At 45.9% G+C, this 19,761-nt stretch overlaps 1 protein-coding gene and 1 gene segment (V, D, J or C); both read left to right on the forward strand.

The window, feature by feature from the left end:
- LOC142838452 (M1-specific T cell receptor beta chain-like) overlaps window positions 1–4,538 on the forward strand; it is a 320,262-nt gene extending 315,724 nt beyond the window's left edge. Inside the window, exons 4-7 of the mRNA XM_075953931.1 lie at window positions 2,942–3,319; window positions 3,760–3,777; window positions 3,869–3,975; window positions 4,287–4,538. Coding sequence (XP_075810046.1) covers window positions 2,942–3,319; window positions 3,760–3,777; window positions 3,869–3,975; window positions 4,287–4,307 — 524 coding nt within the window. The 3' untranslated portion in view covers window positions 4,308–4,538. The remainder of the gene's footprint in view (window positions 1–2,941; window positions 3,320–3,759; window positions 3,778–3,868; window positions 3,976–4,286) is intronic.
- Window positions 4,539–7,333: 2,795 nt separating this feature from the next.
- On the forward strand, window positions 7,334–13,185 carry LOC142838264 (T-cell receptor beta-2 chain C region-like). The segment is given in 6 exon segments: window positions 7,334–7,402; window positions 7,794–8,010; window positions 11,572–11,949; window positions 12,437–12,454; window positions 12,585–12,691; window positions 12,965–13,185. Coding segments are annotated over 6 exon segments (810 nt in total).
- Window positions 13,186–19,761: the final 6,576 nt, after the last annotated feature.

Here is a 19,761-nt window from a genome sequence, read left to right on the forward strand (position 1 = left end):
GTTCTAGGTAAGCTACAGAACTGAAAAGATGGGGCTACTGTCCCTTGGAGCCAGAGTGTCTGTGACCCCCAGCACTGGTGGAAGGGGCCGAGGAATTTAGTTATCCCTTTACTTGCTGGGATCTAAGCGACTTCTCTGTCTTCCTCATGGCAAGATGAACCAGCAACTGGTTCAGTCTGTGAGCAGTCTCCTCTCTACCTCCCACGGTTATCTTACCTTTTTGTTTGCGTGGATGTGTGTCTCCCGAGTCCCTTCCTCTTGCCCCCTCGTGTCACATGCCTCACGGAATTACTGTAGTCTAGAATCCTGCCTGCAGGCAGAGAGTGCCAGTCATCTCGCTCTTGGGGAACTAGGGCTAGCTCTCTGCCTCGGAACTGCTGGTGGGTTTTACCAAGGCCTCCTGCAGCTGTGTTCCTATAATTCGCCCCTCTACTTTGCAGCAGGCACCAGGCTCACTGTGACAGGTATGGGGGCTCTATTCCTGACTGGAGGGGTGTCTGTGTTGGATCACGATGGTCTGGGAAAGGAACTTAGGTATAAGATTGGAAAGCAGAGTCACCTGTTCCCATCTGGAACCCTGTGCCCTCTCCAACCTTCCCCAGAGCCTGGTAGCTTGCTCATTCCTGGGTTTGCTTTCTCTTTCTACACAAAGAATGCCTTTGCTTTGGGGTTTGGGTTTCCTGGCTCTCCTTTTTATCATTCTTTGGACTCGGATCGTCCGTACATTGTGATCGATGCGCTGCTTGTTTTCTCTCTAGTACCACTTCTCCACCCTGTCCATCCCATTCTCCTGCACTGTTGACCTGCTTTGGTGCATAGCTCTGTCTTCTGATTTCAAATATCACCCTGAACTCTAGCAAAGGCTTCTAATCCTGCCTTCCTCTTTCTCCCTCTCTCTACCAGTCTCTAAAGACTTGTGTTTGCCTCCCTAGTGTGGCTTAAGGGCTAGACGGCAGAGGGGACCAGGCTGGTGGTATTAGGCTGATCCTGAGCAGCAGTCACAAGTCTTTGTTATAGCATTATGGGAGCTTAACTGTCTGCAGGGAGTTTGAAGTTATTTGTACTTGGTGGGTATCTTTGGCATAGATATGAATAAGCTTACAACTAGAAAAAAATGACATTTTAGCACCAGATTATGTCGAAAAAAGAGAAAATAGATAAGTGGTCCTCAGACCCCAGGACTTCTTGGGATAATAAACTAATGTATCTATCATGAAAGCCCAACATAACCAATATTGTGCTTGGGAGGAAAGCAGACAGGCTAGGGGAGTGAGGAGGGAAGTGATAATGTCTGAGAGACAGAAAAAGATGAAAGAATGGGGCTCCTCAATCCTCCCAGGACTGGAAGCTTGCTTAGATACTCTTCTCTAGATAGGACAAATGCTATGGATGCTAAAGGATACTCCTCAACACTGGATTCAAATGCCTGAGGTTCAAAGGAAGAAAGTTGGGGGGATGTCTGGGGTGATATTTCTTAAATAAGTAAGTAAGTAAGTAAGTAAATAAATAAATAAATAAATAAATGCTAAGCTGTCCCAGGCTCTCCAAGACATATGAAATAAGAAGGACAATTTAAAATTAACGTAAAGGACTAAGTCAAAATTAATTGGTTTGTTTTTTAATTTTGAGAACTTGATAATATGAAGTTCTACATCACTCCTATCCTGCCTCTTCCTCTCCCCTTCCTCCCATACCCCTTTCTCTCTCCTAAATTCTTTAAAGGATCCAAAGGTCACCTCATTATCCTGAAAGCCACTGTTTGTCTTTGTCCAAACCCATGTCTCAATTTCCCCCACAAGCCCTCAACTTCAGACAGAGAAAGAGACATCTTGTTGGCATGTTTCTGCATGAGAACCTTGCTTTTCTGTCAGAACCCAGCCAGAGAGGGAGGACATTAAATTCCACATAAAGGAAGGATGCTTGGAGGTTGTGTGCAAACTCCATCTTCAGAGGGAGTAGTTCTTTTCAATAGTCCTAGAAAGTTTTTTTCTGTCCCCTCTTCCTAGCATGTGGGGCCCAGGCCACTCCAGTGGAGACCCACTTCTTTGTGCTTTAAGATTTGTTTAGAGGAGCAATTAGTCTTTCACTCCATTAAGGACTGCAAAGTTAGGCTGTGAACTAGAATTCTGAAACTCATCAAGGAGGTTTGCTGAGCACTGGAAAACTAGAAGAGTTCATCGTATGAATAATACCTTCCACAGCATGGCAGCTTTCCTGAGCAAGCCGCCACAGCCCTCTTACACCTCAGTGTAGGAGTGGATGCGGAACATCAGATAGGCAGCCGGCCAGAGACAAGCTGAAACCTCAAAGCAAGCTGCATGCAGAAGACAGTGGGGGTGGGAAGAGTTGAGCAAGGTATTGATAAACTTGGAGACTTTTCTGGATGTTAAGGGGGGGGAAATGTCTCTTTTAGGCAACACATGTTGACAGTATGTAGAATCACCCAAACACATTAAAATTTATACCTCACCCCGAAAAGGAAAATAGTAAGCAAAAAAGAAAAAAAAATCACCTTAGCTCTTAGGACCGTGATGTTAATATGAAACTTTTGCCTCAAAATTCAAGCTCTCCCTGTTCCACTATTTCAAATCTAAAAGATCAGATAGCCTTGCATGGATTAAGTTTTGGAAACACAAAGCTGCATATATTCTTTTTCACAGGTGATCAAACAAAGTCACAGTGCGTAAGGCATTACAAGAGTGTGCAGAACTTTCTAATCAGGGTATGACTCCTCCTTAAGAAAATGGGGGAGAAATAAACCCATAAAGAAGAAAGAGGGAGCATCAAGGGAGATCCAGAACAGAGTTAGATGGTGACAGACAGCTAGCAGGACCTACTATGACATAGTTGTGCTTTAGAATAACCGTTTCCAGGCCTCTCTCACACAGTCTAAGCCAGACCTAGACAGCTCTCAAAGCAGCCCTCCTCTCTTCATTTCCAGAGGATTTGAGTAAGGTGAGTCCGCCCAAGGTCACCTTGTTTGAGCCATCAGAAGCAGAGATCGTCGACAAACAAATGGCCACCCTTGTGTGCCTGGCCAGGGGCTTCTACCCTGACCACGTGGAACTGAGCTGGTGGGTGAATGGCAAGGAGGTCCACAGTGGAGTCAGTACAGACCCTCAGCCCTACATGGAGAAAAATAGCCTCACCTACTGCCTGAGCAGCCGCCTGAGGGTCTCTGCGACCTTCTGGCACAATCCTCGCAACCACTTCCGCTGCCAAGTCCAGTTCTATGGGCTTACAGATGAAGACGTGTGGACCAAGTCCTCGCCCAAGCCTATCACCCAGAACATCAGTGCAGAGGCCTGGGGCAGCGCAGGTACGTACGTTCATGAGACCTGGGGAGCAGCAGGTAAGAAGAATGAGCATCGCTAGTGTCTAAGAGAAATGGAAAGATGCAGGCAGAAGCCAAAAAGTCCAGACAGAAAAAACAATGGCAGGGCACTAAAACTTGACACAATTAGGCAGCTACAGCTAATCCTAACACTAGATCCTCAGCCCAGCAGCCTTACGTGTAGGGTCTCCTTTCCGTTCTATGGCCTTGTGTAGTGCAGCCTCTGAATCATTATTATTGGTGCCTAAAGTATGTATGGGTTTCAAGAATAATAGGTTTGCATTGGCACAATAGAAGAACGAGAGTTCTGGGGCCACCCAGGGAGGCTGATCTGTCAGTCTATGCTAGCCTCGAGACTGACTTAATTCTCAGTCTGCTTAATAAAAAGAGGTCTCATTCATTTTCCTGCCTCTCTTTTCTTCCAGATTGTGGCATTACCTCAGGTGAGCTGACTCCTTCTTCACCTTTCATGACCTTGACTGCAGTTAGCTGCCTGTCCAAAGGTACTGACCTGTTTTCCTTTACTCTCCTCAGCATCCTACCAACAAGGGGTCCTGTCTGCCACCATCCTTTATGAGATCCTGCTGGGGAAGGCCACCCTGTACGCTGTGCTTGTCAGTACCCTGGTGCTGATGGCCATGGTAAGGAAAGGGCAAATGGGCCATACAGGGGAGGTGATACATGGTGCACAAGAAATTAAGATCCAAGGGTTCAGGGGCTCTAGCAGAACTAGAGATAAGCAATAGAGAGAATTTTGTTCCCATGTCATAAAAGACAAGCAGAAACTTCAAAGAACTGCAATAAATGAGCCATGCAGAGGACAATCTGTGGGAACTCAAAACCCCAAGCGATACTTGAGGATCCCTATCATTTCTCTGAATGGCCTTCATTCTTCCCCTCAAACTCCACTGAGCAGGGCCCTTGGTAAATCTAAAACCCTTCTCTTCTGCAGGTCAAAAGAAAGAATTCCTGAGGCCAGACTAGGAGGCGGAGCCCAGAACTTCCAACCCCTTGTGTTGCTAATACAGCTTCTCTTTTTCCAGTACTTCTGAAGAGTTGTCCTCATTTGTCTGTGTGTCCCAACGTCTGCTTATTAGTCATGTGCACTTACCCATGTGAAATCCCTGGGACCTGGAGAGCACCTAGCATATATACAATCAAAAAACATAACCAATAAACTTGTTCTAGAATGACCCAACTCTGACTCGTGCGTGTAGATGTTTTTATTTCTTGTCTCTCTTTGTACTCCCTGATCAATCATGAAAGACGAGATATTCAAAACAAAAAATGGTGGCCAGTTCAGGTAAGAAAAGTGAGGGCCCCAACCCTGAGAGTAATAGAAGAGGCTGATGGGAGGTGATGGAAAATAGAAATTCTCAAGAGAGAAAGACAGGAGTTCTGAGTACAGGAAATTTCTGACTGTCAAAAGGGCACTCTGGGGAGAAATCATAGGTTACACAAATATATCCCTCTACAACTGGTCATGTCCTGGTGACTAACAAGGCTTGGTTCCCTTTGTCACCAATCTTCCTTTCAGCCTCTCAATGAACACAAGTGTTTGTTCACCAAGCCACGCTCCCAGCTGATCACATGATCATGCACTGTCTTGGAAAATTATATTTCAGTGGGAAAGGTGTCTTCAGTTCAAGATATGAATCTGTTGGTAAATTTCTAGCTAGTGAAATCGAGGGATTTAAACAACATCCCATGGTTGTGCCTAGAAGTACAAATAATGCAGCTTCTTATCAAAAGCGAGCCTTATTTCATCTAGAAAACCTTCAAGGGTGGTGGTGGCGCATGCCTTTAATCCCAACACTCAGGAGGCAGAGGCAGGCAGGTGGATCTCTGTGAGTTCGAGACCAGCCTAATCTACAAGAGCTAGTTCTAGGACGGGTTCCAAAGCTGCAAAGAAATTCTGTTTTGGGGGGAAAAAAAGGAAGGAAAACATTCAGAAGCTCCCTGTGTTCTCGTTGTTCCCATGGCGGGAGCAGTAGTCATGTCTCCATGGTGGGGTAGTTGTCATCCTCAAGATGGCATACAGAACTGATGATTCACTTTACCTCATAACCGTACATACCCCAGCCTTCTCCTACTCCCATTCCATTCTGCATGTTCTCCTGCTAACCCCACCTGGAACATTGTGGTGCCCCTCCTCCCTCAGTAAACCCTATTTGGCTTTAAGCATTGGCTTCAGTGTCTTCCTGGAGCCTTCCCTAGCATCTGTTGCTCACTCTTTGCTTCTAGCTCCCTAAGTTACAACCTATATTTTGTTGTCTGGCACCTTGTAAAGACCTCCTTCACGACTCTTACCGTACTCAGTGGGAACTGTTTCTTACCTGACAACTCCCATGTAACTGGTAGTTCCTTCATAACTAGTATATTATTTTTATAGTACCCTGGAATTTTGTTTCAGGATAGACACTTGGTAGTAATTCTTTACTAAACCTGGGAATGAAGAGGGAAATAATAAAAGTGATCCTATATTAGACACAGTCACCTCAGTAGGGCCCTCTCAGAACAGTCATCTACACTTCCACACATTCTTCCCCCTCTATTGCATATGATTTCAGAGTTTAATCTATGCAAACATGCATGTCTAGCTACATACAGACACATACATTTACATGTGTGTTCACATTACCCGCTCACTAAACAAATATAACTGTAATGTGTTACTTTTGAAAACCCAAGGAGTAGAGCTAACTAAACCAGTCCCCAAGAAATCCATTTCTCCATAAAGGGACTAAGTCATGAAGAAAAAGCATAAATAAAAGCCGTTACTTTGAAGTTGCTGTGTGAACTCTCTGATAAACTGCCGATAGATAATCAGACAAAGGCATGAGAATGCGCACTCTGTGCACTCTATGGAATGGTCCTGCTGACCGGAGACAGCAGAAAAATCACACACAATATAGCTGCATGTTTCACAGTCTAACCATTTATTGGATGCAAGAGTCAGAGACAGTAATAATCAAAATCAAGGCTGAGAAATCATACCAGAACATGCCACTCTGAGAATGGACTCATCTCCTGGCAAACAGCATGGGACCTAACACATATGTGCCTGCAAATTATTTGAGGAATAAGTGAGTGAGGCAGCTGAACTTCCTCCATTAAGCAATAGCAATGACTGATGGAAGTTTCAGAGCTACTTGTCTCTGGGTTCTAAGATGCATCAACTGCTCTGGAGATTCTCCTGTTGGGGTCCTTCCGCTTCACTCCTCCCACCCACCTCACTATAAATGCCAGCCTGAGCAGGTGGGCACTGTGAGTCAAAGAGGGGAGACTCAGTGACATAGATGGTCTCCCAGAGTGAGAGCACCATCAGAACGGGGGTCCCTGCCCCCATCAACAGCACCACCATTAGTAACAAGATCTTCTCCAAGCTCCTCCTTTCTCTTTAAATTTGCCCAGCTTTAGCCTTTCCCAGCCCCTCTCAGTAGGGCTAACCTCTCTAACACCTGGGCTTCCTGCCCCTGCCTGAGGCAGGAAAGGCACTGGGGGAGGGCATCCGTGGCGGTGAAACATTTTTGTATCATGGTGTAACATTGTGGGGACTGGGGGGGGGGGCACAATGATTCAAGTAGAGGAGGCGCTTTTACAAAAAGCTCTACCCTTGAGAACATCAACGCTCAGCCCAAGGAATGCATTTGTCATGTGAGAAAAGGGTCTATGTGGGTGATCTTACAAGGTCTTACAATATTTATGCATCCCCTTGTCCTAGACAGTTTCCCATGAATGTGAACGCCTATCTAGAGAGTAGGATCACTGTTTAGCCCCTTTCATAAGGCTTACCCTTGTCAAAGTATCTATCTGTACATGAGCAATAAGTTAAGAACTCATTAAAAATATTAAGTAAATAAATAAATGCATTGTGGGAAAGGTGTAACAAGTCTTTTCTGGTCAGAGGCTACCCAACCCCACCAGAAAGCCTTCAGATTTCAAGTTCACTGTGTCAATTCCTTGAGTGAATTAGATGGATATTAATTCCCAAGCCAAATGTTGTATCTCCTCTTCAAATTGAAGTTTGCCTCACGCAGCATCCAGATTGCTTTACCAGTTCTGGAGGTAAATGGGGAAAGTGGGTAACCCTGAGTCTGTGCTAAGGAAGGTGAAGAAAGAGGAAGAATTCTTGGCAGCCCTTTTCTGCTGTGTTCCTATGCTGAACAGCACTTCGGACCAGGCACAAGACTCACGGTGCTAGGTAAGAAGGTAGCGGTCACACAGGTGGGAGGGAAGGCAGCAAAAGAGTCAGAGAGACCCCTGGAGCCAGAAAGCCGTGGCAGAATAGGCACTGAGCCATCCGAGGCCCTGCATCAGGATGGACAGGGTTTGTGCCCGTAACCCCAGAGCTGTGCAAACACCGGGCAGCAGTACTTTGGAGAAGGCTCCAAGCTGATAGTGCTGGGTAAGCAGGGCAGCTGGGGAGGGACTGTGGGGGCTAAGATGGACAGAGTAGAACAGCTGCTCAGCTTCCTTTTCACCTGAGCTGACCTGTCTAGGTGGAAGGATTTCTGGAGTAGATGCTGGGATCAAGAGGGCACTTGTGATTGATGGGGCTCTGAGCAAGGGTTGGGATAGCAGGAGTGGGCAACACCGGGTTCTTGTCCTGAGCCTGGAGGCTGTGAGCGCAGACACTCAGTATTTTGGCCCAGGAACCAGACTGACCGTGCTGGGTAAGTTTGGAGCTAGTGATGGGGGTGGGAAGATGGGGAATGTCTCCTTACCGGGATTCCCAAGTAACAATAGCCAGGGCTAGTTTTTGTGCTGTAGCAAGGGGCTGTGAGCCAAAACACCCAGTATTTCGGTGCAGGCACCCGACTGTCAGTCCTAGGTGAGTTGGGGTGTTTTTGTGCTGGGCTCTGGTGCTGTGAACAGAGAGACCCAGTACTTTGGGCCAGGCACGCGTCTCCTCGTGCTAGGTGAGCTGGGGCCCCACGCGCGGTGCCGGCGGGCTGGGGTTGCAGTGGGCGCGGGTGCCTTGGCAGGGTTTTCTCTGCGAGTCCCCGGGTTGTGCTTCTCAGTCTTTGGCTTGACTTTCGGAACTGGCAGCCAGTTGACCGTGCTAGGTGAGCTATTGGGCAACTGCAGCAGTGAGCCTCGGGGCAGCTGGCTTCTTTGCACAGGGTTCCCAGGCCCTGTGGGAGGCCAAGTAGCAGGGAGAAAGTCCGGAATCTGGGTACTAGCTCACTGCACTGTAGGGGTTTGAGTGTGGGGCTGCGCCTCTGTGCTCGTATGAGCAGTATTTCGGTCCAGGCACCCGGCTCACGGTCTTAGGTAAGCATCCTGCGCGCGCGGGCTCCCAGCCTTTGTTCCCGGGTCCCTAGGGGAATCTGGTGTTGACCGGGGTTAGGGCTCTCTGGGGAGTCTACAATAGGATACAGCTCTCAACTTCACCGCTTCTGGGAGGGCTGCGGGGCAGCTTATCAGGTGCTAAGCATTGCTCTCTAGCAAGCCAGGACAGAGTCGGTTTAGTTCTCTTTTCTCTGAGGTTTGACCATACTGGCTGGCGGTGAAGAAAAGGATTTATCTAGGACTCTGGAACAAACTTGTTTTTGATAAGCTAAGAGGAGGGTAAAGAGCTAAAAGGCAGATAGAGGGAGCGGGGTCCCAGAGTTGGTACTGCGGACCTCTAGACCGGTCTCATCAGCAAAAGTCACTCGAATGAGGGTCTTTTGAAAGGGGGAGAATGTGCCAGGCAAGAAACTAAGGACAGGCAGATAAACATAAACTGAAACAGAAGAATCCAAAGCCTGGTGGTGTTGACGTGCTATTGACTGTTTTTTCTTTCCTGAACAGTTAAAAACAGATCTTTAATTTTTAAACTCCATCACTGTTTTCCCTTTAACTTTGAGATCCCTTGAAGCAGGGATGGAATCTTAGCTAGCGTCCACACCTTCTCATGGGTAGTCAGTCCCAAGTGAAGGGGATCTTATTCACTGGGGTCTATTTATCCTCAAAGCATTTCCCTGAATCCTGACCTAAAATCTTTAGTGAGCACATCATTCATTTTAGGCTAGACAGATGTGAAGGGAGTGTGTTGCTCACAAACATACTTTAAAGTTCAAGTATTATTCTGGAAGATGAGGGAAAAAATGCTTGAACAACCTTACGATCTCAGTACAAGAATGGACCATTAACCATTACCTGGCAATGGGGACCAAAGCTGTAGAAGAGAAATAACTCACAGCCTGGAAGTGTGGACCTGCATTATTGGATAACCATAGCAACAGTGGACAGCATTTGTGGTTGGAACGCTAAGCTGGATCCGAGGGAACTCAGCCATGTTAAAGTGTGCCTAAAGGATATGCTGGTTTCCTGTGATCAGGTGGGATAGAGAAAGAGCCAGATGTCATAACCAGATGAGGCTGAATTCAATCCTGGCTCTTTGGTGACATGGTAAGCTTAGGTGAGATGTGAACCTCTCCTGTAAATACAGATGTTATGGTGGTTTGAAAAGGGGGAAGAATAATTTTATAATTTTACCCTCAGCCATTCAAATCAAAGCACATACCACCAGCAGCTTACTATAACACACTTCCCCTTCATCTCCCAAGAATCCTCAGGGACTCACACACACGGATGTACATAGGTACCCCAGGCTCCCTATGGAGTGATGCATGCAATACCTCAGAGTAAAGTTCGTATCTGCCTCTATTTGTCCTGGCTTTGGTGTAGACTAATACGGCAGAGAGCGACGTGCCTGACTCTGATTTTCACAGCAGGGGCTAGTGAGGTGGTCAGAGGAGTGCATTCCATTGTTCCCACAGAAGGCTGGGCGACTCTCAAAGACGTGATCTCTGAGACACAGGGAGGTTAGTCAGACCCTAAGCAGAAGAACTGAGAGCACCAAGCACCACAGAGAGAAATAAGAATATTATTTTTCCCTGGAGGTTCAGCCCATAAAGTACATTGCTAAATAGAAAATGGGCACCAGGGGAAGAGGCCGAGCAGATGCAGAGGTAGCCAGGATGCTTTCAAGCTTAGCCCAAAAGGAAAATGTGGCCACGTGTGCCGGCTCACATCTGCAATCCCAACACTGGGGAGACTGAGGTAAGTGGAACGGCATGAATGTGAGGCCAACCCTGCCTACATAGTGAGTTCAAGCACGTTATGGGTCATAGACCCTGTCAAAAAAGAGAAAGAAAGAAGGAAGGAAGGAAGGAAGGAAGGAAGGAAGGAAGGAAGGAAAGAAATAAAAAAGAAAAATGTGCAGACTTCTACTAAAAAGAGATGGCTGCAGAGTTGAAAACCAAGCACTATGAGCCTGTGATCTTGTATGCAAATTGTGCAGGTGGGATGCCAATGTCATGAGCCCTGTAATGAGGTGATAGCTGTAGAAATATAAAACAGGGTCAGATAACGTTTCTCCGTTATTCAGAAGACTTTGGTTTGCTGAAACAAAATATCTATCTCTTCATCTTCACCAAATTGCTTGGAAACCAAGAATAGTCAGAAAAATACAAAGAGCTGAGATGGTGTTTGAAGGCAGAGAAGTTGACAGGTTTATTTCACACACCACAAAATTCAGTAAACCTTCCGTCCTGAACACACTGCAGACCAAGGTCGCTTCACGTGCCAAGTATGAAAATAGGCCGTCTATAGATCAGGGCCTGAGGATAGCTTCCTTATGCCAAATATCTCTCTCATCCTCAATTATCCTCCATTCTTTCTGCCCCTTAGCTTCAGATACAGAGAGCCCAGCTATGACAGGATATTCTGAATCCTTCTCTCAGTTCTGGAAGTCAGTGCTGCACAGCATCCCACTCTGCCAGCAGAAAACAAAGCAAACCACGGTGCAGAGCCATTATAGAGAGTCTCCCAAGGTCACACGGGCATGGAAGGTCATTGCTGAGACTCAGTTTCTGCAATTCTAATTTCTGTGGCAGGCCCCTGTGATCTTGTATACAAGCATATGATGATCAGAAGTAACCTTTTCTTGGTGGAAAATAATTAAAACCATGTCAATAAAGGGACCCTGAGTAGTGTGTTGAACAGGACCATTTATGAGAATGGAAGGACAGGGAACATTGATGTCCACTAGATAAATACAAATAGCAGGTGAAGGAAAAACGAAATGGAACAGCGATTGCAAAGCAAATGGGTCCCGCTGCAGCATGCTTGCTTTTTTAGAAACCCTCTTATCCCTCGAGTTCTGCTTCTCAGATACAGACAGCCTCTAGCAGATCCAGACAGCGATCAGCAAAATTCCAATCCCATCCCTCTTTACTTTCCAGAGGATTTGAGTAAGGTGAGTCCGCCCAAGGTCACCTTGTTTGAGCCATCAGAAGCAGAGATCGTCGACAAACAAATGGCCACCCTTGTGTGCCTGGCCAGGGGCTTCTACCCTGACCACGTGGAACTGAGCTGGTGGGTGAATGGCAAGGAGGTCCACAGTGGAGTCAGTACAGACCCTCAGCCCTACATGGAGAAAAATAGCCTCACCTACTGCCTGAGCAGCCGCCTGAGGGTCTCTGCGACCTTCTGGCACAATCCTCGCAACCACTTCCGCTGCCAAGTCCAGTTCTATGGGCTTACAGATGAAGACGTGTGGACCAAGTCCTCGCCCAAGCCTATCACCCAGAACATCAGTGCAGATGCCTGGGGCAGTGCAGGTACGTGGGACCTTGGGTCCAGTACCTCAGAAAAATGGCAAGATTCATGTAGAAGCAAAGAATAGAGCCAGGAGAAAGCTGAGGTGCTGGAAGGGTCAATCAGGGCATGGTGTTAGAAAACCTTAGTATTTACTTCCTCCCACAGAGTACTTAAACTTAATGGGGCCACTCAGGCCCTTTGAATCCACAGTTCTTTAATGCCTCTGAGCTGTGCTGGTGGGTTTCTTCACACCTACAATGCAACTCAGCATCTACCAGCTGTGTCTTAGCCCCATCATTGGTCCTAGATTTTTAAGTTCACAGTGGCAGTGTCTTGTACTTGTTTTTCAAATAAGAATAGCAGTGTGCAGGGGTGCTGATACCATCTGACCTGCACGTGATTGTGGTTTTCGAGTCCATTTTGTTGTTTAGGGCACAATATTCCAGAGCATTGGCATTCTCTAACCCGTATTTTCTCCCCCTCCCCGCCCCCCGCTTCTGTTTTCAGACTGTGGCATCACCTCAGGTGAGTAAGCCTTTCTCTAATTCTTCCATGGTCTGGACTCTGGGAAGCCAAGAACCTCTAGATGTCAAGGATGAGGGTTTCCAGCACTGTCTGCTCAGAGTCACTACCCATTCTCCTTTCCTGTCAACAGTGTCCTATCATCAAGGGGTCCTGTCTGCCACCATCCTCTATGAGATCCTTCTGGGGAAGGCTGCCTTGTACGCTGTGTTGGTCAGTGCCCTGGTGCTGATGGCTGTGGTAAGGATGGCAGGATGGGACAAGCAGCTGAAGGGAGGGTATAGACTACTGAACGTGGAATGGAAGGGCATCGCAGAGGAGAACCCATTATATCCTGTCATCTCCAAAGAACCTTAAGAGATACAGACCAAAGAGAAAATGCGGGAAAGGTTACCTATGCCCTCCTGGAGGATGAGGAGCTCTCTTCAAAATCTTACTCAGGACCCAACTGACCTGTCCTCCTCCCCCTCCTCCATGGCTTCTGGAGCTCTAACAATGTCCTTCCCTCCTCAGGTTAAGAAAAAGAATTCCTGAGACTGGCTCCTGTGCATGCTGGGTTGCTCTCCATCCTGATCCTGGATCCTTCTGCACCTTCTCCAATCCCTCTTCCTAAGGAGTTATTCTTTCTTAGCAGCATGCTTCCCCCTCCATGAATATCTGTCCTTCCTAGCCACTTCCCAAAGACTGATCTCCTGACTCTGAAACAGACTAAGGCAATAAAAGTGTTGACTGGACCTGGCTGTGTCTCAACAGTATTTTTGGGGGCCCTGCTGTTACACTTTAACGGGTATGAAAAGACAAAGAGTGGCAAATCTGTTTCCTTACCAAAATGCTTCTTTTCTTCCCGCACCAGCCCCCACCGTCAGCACCCTGTATTGTACTCCAAATCCTCCTTTCAGAGTCATTTCCTCTGAAAGGCAACGAGTCCACTCTGGAACACCAGCAGGATAAGGACAGAGGAAAAAAAAAACTACCGCTAACAATAACCTCGCCCAGCACAGGGCAGAGGCTACACAGACCTATAGATTACAGAGTCCAGTGTCTTTTGTTACATCTTTGAGTTTTATCTCTGCTTGTCCTTAATACCTCTGGCTTATCTTGTTTGAAAGTTTTAACTTAAGATCTGTGAACCTCTCCATGTCTAGCCTGGGGTCTTAGAAAAGGCAATGAGAGTAGAAAACGTGTGAAGTCTAGGAGCACTGGTCTCTCCAGGACCATGGCTCACAGGTTCAGATTCTGGGTGGGAGCCCTGCAGAGGCTAAAGTATTGCACATGAAGTGTAAACCCTTCCAACATGTAAATTCTCCTGTCAAATTGAAACCAGATCACTTTGGCCTGAGGGTGTTGGGTGCAGCTTCTCAGACAGAGACAATTTACCTTGGAAGTGCAAACAATGTGGTTTAATCAATATAATAGAAGAGTTTGCTTGGCAGAGATTAGAGAATACATAGCATAGAAGAAAGACAGTGACAGGGGGCTCTATCAAGGTTAGTTGTTAGTGTCTGGAGAAGAAGCAAAGTCCAAAAGCAAAGAAAGGAGAAGGCAATGAAGAAGTCCCTTTTTGAGAGACTGTCGTTGTCTCTGACAATAGGCTGGACAGTGACTTGTGCATTTACAACTACAGTGATACTATTAGTAAATTATTTCCCTAATTCATAGCTGTAGAAACTGTCATTTGCAGATCTGAAACTGCAGTATGCTTTCCAAAGATCTAGAAACTTCACCCTCTCAGGGACCATGATGGTGTGTGCTCAGCCATGGAGTCACAGTGCCCCTGGAGCAGTAATCATGAAGGTGTGCTCACTCATGTGTTTACGGTGACCCTGGAGTAGCGACCATGATGTTGTGCTCAGTCATGGAGTCACAGTGCCCCTGGAGCAGTGATCACGGTACTGTGCTCACTCCTGTGTTTACGGTGACCCTGGAGTAGCTGCTAGCACCCTCTGGGATAGGACCTCTAGAGAGAAACACACTGAGACTGCCTAAATTCCAAAGAATATCAGTTTTCCAAGGTTCTCAACACAACATGTACAAGATATACAACAAAATGCCACCAAGTGGTTTAGGGCAATGGAAATCAATTCTCTTGCATTTCTGGAGGTCCCAAGCCCAAAATCATCGCATTGCCAGCAGGTCAGGGTTTGCTGGCAGTTTCAACAAGTGATTCTTTCTTGTTCTTTCTTCCATTGCTCTCAGCACTCCTTGCCCTGCGTCAGCTCCTCTCCCATCTCTGCCTTGGCCTTGACGTGGCACTCTTTCCCATGTTTTTGTGTATGTATACCCCTCTTCGTTCTTTCCAGACATGAGTCATTGGATTTGAAACTCACCTTAGAGCCTGAACATTTCCATTTTGAGCCCTTAATCAATTGCAGCTGCAGGGACCTTTTTCTAAACAAAGCCTCCTTCAGAAGGTCTGGGTGGATATGATTCTAAGGAGACACTATTCCTTGTACGATACTGTGTGTCCAGGAAGAAAAGTTGGAGGGCTCCAGATTAGGAGTTTTCATAGTCCAGAAAGAATGAGCCTCATGTCAGGCTCAGCCTAGGAGATCATAACACCTATAAATGATAACTTTCTAGATTCTTCAATTGCACTACTTTTGTGGTTTTCTAGTGGTAATCTTTGTTTCTTGTATATATTTTTGCTGTAGCTGTTTTGATGATGGCTAAAGTATATAATAACAATGGGTATATGTTTTAAGCTCTATACCAGCATTCACAAAAAGATGTCTTCCACCCCCTAGACCTATGGAGACAGTAAGCACATGCAGTGTTTCCATTTTCCTGTAGGGGTGGGAAGTTAAGTACATGAGAAGAGCAAGCAAAGGCTTTGAAGAAAGTGTGGGTGTTCTGTGGACCAGAGAGGTAAGAGCAAGGAGGGGTGTTAGAGAGCAAGGTATGAATAAACAGATCAGTGAAGGAAGACGCACCTTTAGCACTAGACAAGAGTGGACGTGGGGAGAGGATAACACCGTGTGGGAGATAATTGGGTCTGAAGCCCTGGTGTTTGCTTTCCTTTGGATGCAGAAAACAGGCACAGGAAGAGGTGGGAGGCTGTGGGGGGCGCTACTGGATGATGCCACAGAGCTTGTCAACAGGTCTTTCCCCTGGAAGATATAAGGCCAGATGGAGTTCACTTTCTCAGTCCAGGGGCCATAACAGAGATGAAATCACAAACTCTACCCTGTCCAATGCTTTGCCTGACTGAGGAAGACTCCAAATGTCTCTCCAAGTCTTAACTACTGTTTCCTTGTCTGTCCCAAATAACACAAACCACAACACACGCAGCACTCAGAAGTCCACCTCTTCTGCCTCTGTCCTTTTCTCTAGAATCAAAGTGGATCCTTTTGTACCAGTCCAGCATCTTTTCCATTCTTTCTGAGGGTAAGCTGAGCAGCAATGAGTGAGGTGAGGGTATTTACAATGTTTGTTGTAGGATCTAAGACAAGTAAGCACAGAGAGGCTACTGAAGATGTGTGACCCTAGGATATAGAGAGTGAACTATGATTGTTCTCATAAGACTGGAGCACAGGACATCTCAGGATGGAGGTTCTGAAGAACAGTTGGGTCCAGAGTTATTTTTGCAAAGGAAAACACTAGAGAGTCTTCATTTATCTGAATAGGTCCACTCATTCTAGACTCAGGTCTGATATAACTTGTTTGTCAGTAAGATACCCAGAATGTAAGATGGTCCACAGCAAACTCCACAAGTGTCAAAGGTGCTGAGGCAAGACATGCTTACTGACTGAAGAGACAAACATAAACCATTCTCTTAAAAGATTCCTGAAGGTCCCCAAGTTTTGACATACCCGAATTCCTCATAGATAGCACTCTCAAAGAAGAATTAGCTCATAACCTATATAGATCTGTCAATTATGAAGGGTTAGGAGACATCTGGTAGTCACAGGATAATGATAATTTCCTGGAAGGCAAAAGGATTCCTGTGTGGATGACACTGGAGTCAACTCCATTAGCCCCAAGGGATTTTCTATTGGCACCAGTATTGGAGATCTTCCCATTACAGTTCTCAGTGTTGGGCTATGTAAGCTTGTGGAATGGAGATGCTTCAGGAGCCTGTACAATCGTCTCAGAGACAAAGGTTTGTTCTTTCTTAAGAAAGCAATTATGGAGAGAAAGAAAAAAAGAAAAAGACATTAGAAAAGGGGTTGTAATTCCAACAGATCCTACTAACAACTCTATTTCTTATGTTGAACCATTTCTCCATTCTTCCTATGTAGTGACCCAGAGAGGATGGTGTGACGCATGGTCCAACATGCCTTACATAAGAGCTCTTCGTGAGGGATAGATGTGGGAGTGGAAGATTGGTACTCCACATCCTCTGCTGAAGTTCTGTGTTAAAACGCAAATGTGGGCATGCCTAGTCAGCTCTGTTTAGAGTGCTGGGGAACAGAGGGTGATTAGAGCCCACAAGTCCGTTTTCAGATTGCTCAGGAAATCTGGCTTCAAACACAAAACATGTCATGGTGTTAGGGTAGATATTCCCCCTCCCTCTGAAGGCCTTTTGCAACCTGCGTGTTTGCAGATCAAAACTCCCTTCATTTTCTACTACTCTGCTTCTCTTTAAGATTCACTTTAACAGGTTAGATCTTCCCTGAAACATTTCCTTCCAACAGACAAGATATATTCAGTTAACTATTCCCATCACCTAATTCGCAGCTGCATGTTTATCTTCCCTCTCTATCCATAGTCTCTTCATCTCCTGTGCATGTTTTCTGAAGAAGGCTGCCCGAGGGGAAAAGCAGCCTTTTCAGAGAAGAGAAAACACCAGCTGTTGGTCTGCAAAGGGCATTGAAATGGGCCAACTATTGTGCCTGTTTCCAAAGTTTCATTAGATTTTTAGAAAACTGATTCCAGCTCTTATCTATGAGTGTAAGAGTGTCTTGATCCCCTAAGTACAGCCACCCACTGTGTTACAGCCAGATGTATTGCTGTAAGTGATGGATTTGGGAACAGTGACATCATATCCAACTTTTAGGACACGTCAGCACTTACAGATCTACACATTCACTATATGATCAATTGGTTTGAATTGGACCTTGATATTACAGACAGTCTACATGTTAAAGAACAGCAACACAGTAGTGAACCCTCCCACTCTTCCCATGTAGTTTTAACTGTCCCTGTGCAAAGAGATCTCCACTTGTCTGAATAAGTCCTTCAATCACTGGGCATCCTACAAAGAATTCCTACTTATTTAATGTCATGAGTCTTACTTTCCTCAGCTAATAGTTCTGTTCCCCTGGGAGGGCTTCAGAAGCAGTTGGAACACTTGGAGAGGACTATGGAAATCTATGAGTGAGAGTAAAAACGATGACTGTAATAAGCATAAACTTTAAAGCCAAAAAGATTGGATTCAGGCATTATTCCTGCATTTCCTCAGCAATGTGACTTTAAGCAAGTGGCCACCAAAGACTCAGCTTCCCCTTGTTTTAGACAGATTCAATACACTCACTTACTCAGTCCATGCAATGTCTACATTGCACAGAGTTGGTAACTATCAAATGCTGTAATTTATGTTCAAATAAATATGTTTCCCATACTCAGCGTTGCCAGTTCTCTCATTCCCCCCCCCCCCCCTCAAACACACAGTTCTGAGCATTCGGTAACTTTCTTATTTATTTATTTATTTATTTATTTATTTATTTATTTATTTATTTATTTATTTATTTAGGATTTCTGCCTCCTCCCGGCCACCGCCTCCCATTTCCCTCCCCCTCCCCCGATCAAGTCACCCTCCCTCATCTGCTGGAAGAGCAATCAGGGTTCCCTGACCTGTGGGAAGCCCAAGGACCGCCCACCTCTATCCAGGTCTCTTAAGGTGAGCATCCAAACTGCCTAGGCTCCCCCAAAGCCAGTACGTGCAGTAGGATCAAAAACCCACTGCGATTGTTCTTGAGTTCCCATTCTTCCTCATTTTCCGCTATGTTCAGCTAGTCCAAATTTATCCCATGCTTTTTCAGACCCAGGCCAGCTGGCCTTGGTGAGTTCCCGATAGAACATCCCCATTGACTCAGTGTGTGGGTGCACCCCTCGCGGTCCTGAGTTCCTTGCTCGTGCTTCGTCTCCTTCTGCTCCTGATTTGGACCTTGAGATTTCTGTCCGGTGCTCCAATGTGGGTCTCTGTCTCTGTCTCCTTTCATCGCCTGATGAAGGTTAATATTCAGGAGGATGCCTATGTGTTTGTCTGTGGATTCACCTTCTTATTTAGCTTCTCTAGGAACATGAATTATAAGCTCAAAGTCCTTGATTTATGGCTAGAAACCAAATATGAGTGAGTACATCCCATGTTCCTCTTTTTGGGTCTGGCTTACCTCACTCAGGATAGTGTTTTCTATTTCCATCCCTTTGTATGCAGAATTCAAGAAGTCCTTGTTTTTTACTGCTGAGTAATACTCTAATATGTATATATTCCATACTTTCTTCATCCATTCTTCCGTTGAAGGGCATCTAAGTTGTTTCCAGGTTCTGGCTATTACACACAATGCTGCTATGAACATAGTTGAGCATATACTTTTGTTGTATGATAGGGCCTCTCTTGGGTATATTCCCAAGAATGGTATTGCTGGATCCAAGGGTAGGTTGATCCCGAATTTCCTGAGAAACCGAAACACTGCCCTCCAGAGTGGTTGCACAAGTTTGCATTCCCACCAGCAATGGATGAGTGTACCCCTTTCTCCACAACCTCTCCAGCAAAGGCTATCATTGGTGTTTTTTATTTTAGCCATTCTGACAGGTGTAAGATGGTATCTTAAAGTTGTCTTGATTTGCATTTCCCTGATCGCTAAGGAAGTTGAGCATGACCTTATTAAACCATTTCAGCTCACTTCTATCCTTCTGGCCTTCTGAAGGCAGATGTAGGACCCAGCCAAGACGCACAAGTTCGGTAGAGGCCTGAGTCTCTGTAGTTTACCCTAAGGCAAAACCTAGTTCCAAAAAAGGTCACAAACTGAGACCATTCAGGCCCCACCCAGGAACAGACCATTCAAAGGAAATTCCTAACATTCCAACCATTGTAGATAGGATCACCTGCCAGCACACTCTTAGACAACTGTCAGTCACTCACAGGTCCTGAACCTTAGAAATCCCTCACCCCTACCTTTGCTAGTGTAAAAACCCAACCCTAAATGAACTCCGGGCTCTCCAATCACTCCAACATGTTGGGCCCACAGAGAGTCTGAGTTTGCAAACTTGTAAAAGCACAAAGGCTCTTTGCTTTTACATACAGGACTCGGTCTTCTAGTTGGTTTTGAGGGGAGTCTGTGACCTGGGCATAACACAGTATGTTCAGG

This window comes from Microtus pennsylvanicus, chromosome 19 (assembly GCF_037038515.1).
Source record: "Microtus pennsylvanicus isolate mMicPen1 chromosome 19, mMicPen1.hap1, whole genome shotgun sequence".
Classification (NCBI taxonomy): Eukaryota; Metazoa; Chordata; class Mammalia; order Rodentia; family Cricetidae; genus Microtus; species Microtus pennsylvanicus.